General features: G+C 43.0%; 1 protein-coding gene across 1 annotated transcript in view; it reads right to left on the bottom strand.

Moving 5' to 3' along the window:
• Window positions 1-1,821: 1,821 nt before the first annotated feature.
• The window catches only part of XRCC2 (X-ray repair complementing defective repair in Chinese hamster cells 2), a 15,708-nt gene continuing 10,172 nt past the window's right edge, over window positions 1,822-7,357 (bottom strand). Inside the window, exon 4 of the mRNA XM_010857352.1 lies at window positions 1,822-3,235. Within this exon, the coding sequence (XP_010855654.1) occupies window positions 2,514-3,235 (722 nt within the window). The 3' untranslated portion in view covers window positions 1,822-2,513. The remainder of the gene's footprint in view (window positions 3,236-7,357) is intronic.

Genomic DNA, 7,357 nt, shown 5'->3' with positions numbered 1-7,357 from the left:
GCAGCCATGAAATTAAAAGACGCTTACTCCTTGGAAGGAAAGTTATGACCAACCTAGACGGCATATTATAAAGCAGAGACATTACTTTGCCAACAAAGGTCCGTCTAGTCAAGGCTATGATTTTTCCAGTGGTCATGTATGGATGTGAGAGTTGGACTGTGAAAAAGGTGAGCGCCAAAGAATTGATGCTTTTGAACTGTGGTGTTGGAGAAGACTCTTCAGAGTCCCTTGGACTGCAAGGAGATCCAACCAGTCCATTCTAAAGGAGATCAGTCCTGGGTGTTCATTGGAAGGACTGATGCTAAAGCTGAAACTCCAGTACTTTGGCCATCTCATGCGAAGAACTGACTCATTGGAAAAGACTCTGATGCTGGGAGGGATTGGGGGGACAGGAGGAAAAGGGGACGACAAAGGATGAGATGGCTGGATGGCATCACTGACTCGATGGACATGAGTTTGAGTAAACTCTGGGAGTTGGTGATGGACAGGGAGGCCTGGCGTGCTGCGATTCATGGGGTCACAAAGAGTCAGACACAACTGAGCAACTGAACTAACTGAATTGAACTTACGTGTAACATGTACTACATGTAATAAAATACACAAGAATATAAAATGAAAAAGGAACTGTGGATAAAATATGGTAATAAAGTATATTAATAGCAAAACAACATTTATTGAGGGCACACAAGTGGGTGTGAATGACAGTAATATGATCCAATGTAATTTAACTTGATTAACAATTAGAATGCCATCATTTTAAATTCCATAATATGGCTGAAGAGCAAACACGGCACCTAGAAGGGCTGTTAGCCTGACGACTTTTTATTGCCTGCCGACAGTTTGGTTCCCCTCCAACTCACAACAAAAGCAGTCCCTAGACAAGGATTTTGTTTTTCAGGGAGAGAATCCCATGAGGCCGCATGAGAGTGGGGAAGTGAGAGGGAGGGTGGAAGGCAAGAAACACTGAGATAATGAGGAGATGGCTCCTACAGGGGCCACCTGAGAAACACCTTGGTTCTTACCAAGGGGTGAGGAGAGGCGTTACCAACCTACCAAGCCCTGGCCCTCACTGGTAAGGACTGCCCCGCCTGGCCCACACGCTGCCCAGCAGGCTCTGTGTCCAGATGACACTTGCAGAAGTCGCTGGGTTTGGGGAACTGTAGGTTCCCCAAAGCTGGAGGAGCTGCAGGTGCAAACAGCATATGCTACATCTGCTATGCCTGCATTATGAAAATGATCTTTTAAGCCCTTACAGAGCAGCTTTGTTAGGTAAGTGAACATACAGTTAATTTTAACTAAACAGGTTACATTTAAATGATCACACCCTTGAGAACACCCGAGTCCATTGTTCTTTCCACTTTTCCTACAGGATACCTCAAAAATACAAGTGACATAAGGCAATCTGATATATGGGTTGAATGAGTGATAGGGTCAATATCAAATATTGATATGACTCAATCCTTTCTTAGATTAGAATCTATGAATCAAGGTTCTAAATTTTTCTTGCTCCTTCACGGCAGGCTACCTTGTGTGCCCCTGGAGATGCATGCACCCCTTTCTGGCCATTACTAGACCAAGGAATATAAAGCCTTGTCCAGCTCTCAGCTGGCAACATTTCAATTCATTTCAGGGTATGTCTGACCTATTCTAAATGGGTAAGAAAACACAAGTAACGTGCAATTATACTATAGTTTTAGCATTTGCCTCTTACTTAACAAAGGTAGGAGGAGAAAGGGGTGACAGGACCAGATGGCTGGATGCCATCATGGACTCGATGGACACAAGTTTGAGCAAACTCCGGGAGATGGTGGACAGGGAGGCCTGGCGTGCTGCGGTCCATGGGGTCACAAACAGTTGAACATGACTGAGCGACTGAACAACAAACAACAAGTTACTTAACAAGAAAGATGAAAATTTCAACCTTCACAGAATTCTCTGAATGGGTATCTCATTTCCCCGTGATTTAACAATTATACAGAAACCCAACCACAATGCAGCTGTGTCCTGGGATTCGGTATAACAGATCAGAATGCTCTGACTTCCCGTAGTCTTGGATGTGAACGGCAGATTGGGTAGGCTCCTTGCTTTCATCCTCTTTACAGAAATAACAGCTCCAGAGAAACATTTTCCAAGTTCACAGCTTCTTAAAGGAGTTACATATGAAAAATCAGAAAGGCGTTTCAACTTTCCTAAACAAGTATTTAACTGAGTTCCAGAAATGTGACACAAAGTTAGAAAACTCCATTTTATTTGGACTGAAATGTGTATCTTATTTATTTAGTTTTAAAACAACTTAATATAGTTTAACTATTATTGTTATCACTCTGAATAATCTTCAACAACCCAGGAACAGAACAGTCTAAGGTTCCAGTTTAAGAACTCCATTCTGTGTAGAAACGTGGTTATGTTAGATTCCCTTAGAGTTTAAAATTTTAGAATCAAATCATTTTAGCCTATTAAACACTTTTTAAAACTTGCATAACATCTGACAAAAGACTGTTTTATGATACACGTCAACAAAACTCAACACCACTTTCTCCAATAGTAAAAAAGTGTTTTTTTACATTGTTACTTTTTAAATGACGTGAAAGTAAAGAAAACTGGTTGCCGGCTTTGGAGTCATTTTGCTTGGAGAAGAGTATTCTGTGCTTCACCACCCACTGCCACGCCTTACAGAGATAGGGCCTATAGTCCACATCCACGTCACTCAGGCGATTACGGGCGCAGGAAGGCCCTTCCTCTGGGTTTGAGGCTTTCTGCATTATACTTTGTGTTGTTGCAAAGAGAACCAACCGATACTCGTTTACAAGCTTCTCCAAGAGCTGAGAACACTTTCTCAGAGTAGACTCCTGCAGGTTAACACTTTCTCCTCCATTGACGCGGTCTATCCAATAAAAAGCTGACAGGCTATCCAAAATCAAAAGGCAGACAGAGGGATGCCTACAGAGCATCGTTTCCAGAGAGCACAGGGTAAGGAGTAACTGGGTGCTGCTACTGCAGTACACCAAAAACAACCGCCCAAGGCAGTGTTTGACCATCTCCTCAGAGCTCTGCGGCAGTCTATGCTCAAGGACTGTAACAAGCCGGAGCATATCAAAGTGGTAATCTGTATCAATAAACACAACTTCTACTTCCAGTCCACCTTCCGATTTTGGAAGTATACATCGTGCTGTCAAATGATAAAGCATTTCTGTTTTTCCTGTTCCTTCTGGACCATGAAATTCAAGAACATCACCTGTGTAAAATTTTAAAATGTCAGTCAACATGTAGCAGCACAATAATGACAGGATACAAAATGAAGTCTGCAAAAAATGTTTTTTATAAAGACATTTATGGAAAGTTTTCTCTTTTGAAAGAAAATCTAAACCCATTTGCCAAAAGGAATTTGTATATGCAAATACAAATAAAGACATTAAACATAAATCATTACATTTCACCTCTGAAAAAGGTGTTCGCTGTTAATCAGCACCAAGAAAATCTGACAAACAAAATGAGATGGTTGAAATGGGCCTATGGGCATCTCCTGGAGATGGGTCCTCATACATTCACAAGTGCTCTTACAGCACTGCGAATAAAGTGCCTTAGACCAAGCATCTTTTAAAAAGATACTGACTACTGGTACACAACATTTCCAGTCGTTAATTACCCAATATCTGGTTTCTCCTTTTTCTTTAAGTGTAAAACCCCACTTTGGGGGGAAAAGCAATGTGCACAGCTTAAAAGCGATTTTCCCAGTCTTCCTTGCAAAGAGAGGCCATCAGGTACCACAGTGTAGCCACAGGTGGACGTCTGCTGGGGTTTTCCAGTTGTGCTGTCCTGACATGGGCGCCACTTCTGCTCTGTTGCTCCCTTCTCGGAAGTGACAGCTATCTAGAAACAGCGAGGACGACAGGTATACATCGCGGAGGGAAGGCCCTAAGGAGGACAGAGCAGGAAGACTGGAGGTGCCCAGGACGTGGATGACAATACAGAACCCTGCACAGCAGCCATGCGCAGCCTGCCTCCACACCAACATGAAGAACGAAGTCATGAGGCTGGGCTTCTGTTATGTGCAGCTGAAACACTCCCTAACAAGGGCTTCCCAGAGTGGCTGGCATTCTGGGTGGAAGGGCTCTTGACTGTGCATTTTCACGCACACAGGCAGTAGGGCCCCCAGCCCTCAGGCCCTGAGTGCCAACTGCATCCGCAGGGGAAACACTCTGCACGTTTCCACACTGCCTTGAGTTGCTCTGTGCTGTATGAATACCGCTCGACACCATTTCGTTCAAATGACACCTGCATTGTGAGTTATTTTCCGAGCATTATAAGTCAGGGTCAACTACTCTGAAGACTCAAATCTCTTTCTTGGCAGGTTCGAGTCACTCTCGTTTACTGAGGACAGCACAAATAAAACACCTGGGGAAACTGTCCTGCCGCCAGACTTTCAAAATCCACTCACAACAGGGGCTTTTCAATTCTTGTCTATTTGCCATTCGCTTTATGGCTGAATAGTATAAGTGGAAACACCACGTTAAAAAGGCAGTTTCTTAGGCTCTGAACCAACTACAAGGTCTGTCTGAGAGTCCAGTTACTTTATTTCCTGTTATTACTAACAAACCATTGTATGTTGGAACACTCACAAATAATCTGTAAGAAATCTAGCAATCTGCCACCATACCATATTTAAGTAGTACAAAACTTCAGCCAATTTTCACTATAATCTTATATACAATTTGCAATTCAAATTTTTAATTAAAAAGATTCTCCCCGCCCCCATTCCCAAGATTTCAGCCTCAGAGAGTAAAATTATCTTCACATTAACAATTGTTCATGGATGCTCTTATAGTGACTAAAATTATGTTCAGTTATGTTCAACCCAGAAGTTCAGGTTACTCCCTCCTACCATATAGCTAAGGAAGAACTAAGTGGAAATCCGCCCCATGCCCCCAGATAAAACTCTTTTATCGCCCTATATTACAGAAAGAGAATAAACTACATCATTAGATGAAGGAACATTAACATTGAGCCAATATTAACGATAGGGAAGGAAAGCTGAAAACACAGATGAGCAAGGTTAATGGGAAAGTGGCTGTGAGGACGCAGTGGGCCACGAAGAGACGCAGTGGGGAGATAAACAAGCAGACCACACACATGCGCCTCTTTTTCCTAGGAACTTGGCCCACAAGGCTGAGGAGGAGCCATCAACACTTCCACAGGGCCTTGCAACTGAAAAAGGGAATCCTAATAATAACACTCAGAGGTAGGAAAAGCAAACTTTATCATCAATCATCATTACATTTACATGGTATGTCATCTCTGACGATTTACTTGGTAGATTTCCTGTTCACTACTTTAAGGTGAGGACTTGAATACTCTATCCCTAGTGCAAAGTACAGAATCTTTTGAATGCATTTCATCAGATTCTTTTCTTCTTAAGAATGTCTTGAAAGAAATCTAAAAAATGAAAATGTAAGTTCTCATTCCATGCACAAAGTCAGTTTTGGAACACAGCATTTTGAAAGGGAGCAGGTGTGGCAGGGAGGCGCAGGTGGGGTGTGGCTTTGGTTAGCAGAGTGGGCAGGTGTGAAGGCCACTGACCGAGGCGTGGAATGAGGGGCCAACACCAGAGATAAGCCAGGACAGGAACCAATGGTCCAGGGCTAGTTCAGCCCCCGCCAGCTGCCCCTGGGCCCAAGTGTGCTGATGCTTCATTTCTATCAAGTCTTCGGCCTCCTTCACTTACTCAGAAGGTAAGGGGAAACCTAGCGTAGTGACTTAAAAGTTCTCAAAGACAGGCTTGGAAGTGCCGTGTAAAGAAAGAAAAAACCAAAACTGAGTAGAGATTTTTAATCCACATATCACATAAATATTCTAACAAGAATTTAGCTTTCAAAATGGTGTGTTAAGATGTATCTCTAGGTGTCAAAAATAAATATATCCTATGGCCACTAGGATTCAAGATTCATGACAGTAATAAGAGGTTGAAGAGAGCAATTTAGGAATAAGCTACACAGAAACGGAGAACAGAAAACTCTTCAGGGGAGTGGGAGTGAACCTAAAACTAAGACAGAGGCCGAAACTCAAGTCTCAGGACACATCCACAGCTAGAGAAGCCAGCATGAAGGCAGTTAAGACACAAATTTAATAGAAACAGTACTAAATAATAGTAAATGCAGCAGAAAAGTTCTAAAAATTAAAAAATGGAAGGGGAGAGGTAAGGAACAGATCACCGAACTGTCGTGGAAATGTACAGTCTGCAAAAGCACCTTTAACATAAACATTATTTTATGAACCAAACTTTAAAAACAGAGATACTCAGTCTGAAACAGCACCACAGGGAGCAGTCACTGTCTTTAGGTAAGAGCAGGATGGAAATCAGACTGGAGGAAGGGAGGCATACATGAGGAACCAGAAAAATAACAATGGTTTAGGCTCGTTTAATGGAGAAGGAAATGGCAACCCACTCCAGTGTTTTTGCCTGGAGAATCCCAGGAACGGCGGAGCCTGGTGGGCTGCCGTCTATGGGGTCGCACAGAGTCAGACACGACTGAAGTGACTTAGCAGCAGCAGCAGGCTCGTTTAAAGAGTAAAAATTCAACAGCAATTTCATGTGGCTGGAGAGTCAAATGAAGATAAGGTAAGAGAAATGTAACATATTCTGAAGCAACAGAGGAGGGACTCCGCAGGGAGCTAGAAACCCATGATATTGGTGAGATGGTAACTGTGAGACCTCTCCGGGTGTTTTCTGGAGTTCTCAGAACAGAGGGAAAATGAAAACTTTGCTAAGTATTTTCTTGGATAGAGAGGGGTGGTGCTCATAAACATTTTTTCAGTGTAATTCAAAAGAGTAAAGCTTTGAGAGCACTCTCCTATAAGATCTAACAAGGCTTTCTAAACCCATGCATTAATTGAGGAACAGCCAGTGTGGTGTGAATATGGATTCTTCAGAGCCCTGGTTCAGCATGAATGAAACTGAGGCAAAGTTTAAGGCTGTCTAATTGCCAACAAAGGTCCGTCTAGTCGAGGCTATGGTTTTTCCAGTGGTCATGTATGGATGTGAGAGTTGGACTGTGAAGAAGGCTGAGCGCTGAAGAATTGATGCTTTTGAACTGTGGTGTTGGAGAAGACTCTTGAGAGTCCCTTGGACTGCAAGGAGATCCAACCAGTCCATTCTGAAGGAGATCAGCCCTAGGATTTCTTTGGAAGGAATGATGCTAAAGCTGAAACTCCAGTATTTTGGCCACCTCATGCAAAGAGTTGACTCATTGGAAAAGACTGTGATGCTGGGAGGGATTGGGGGCAGGAGGAGAAGGGGTCAACAGAGGATGAGATGGCTGGATGGCATCACTGACTCAATGGATGTGAGTCTGGGTGAACT

This window comes from Bison bison, unplaced genomic scaffold (genome assembly GCF_000754665.1).
Source record: "Bison bison bison isolate TAMUID 2011002044 unplaced genomic scaffold, Bison_UMD1.0 scf7180017864379, whole genome shotgun sequence".
Lineage (NCBI taxonomy): Eukaryota > Metazoa > Chordata > Mammalia > Artiodactyla > Bovidae > Bison > Bison bison.
This window is presented reverse-complemented; position numbering and strand designations above follow the sequence as displayed.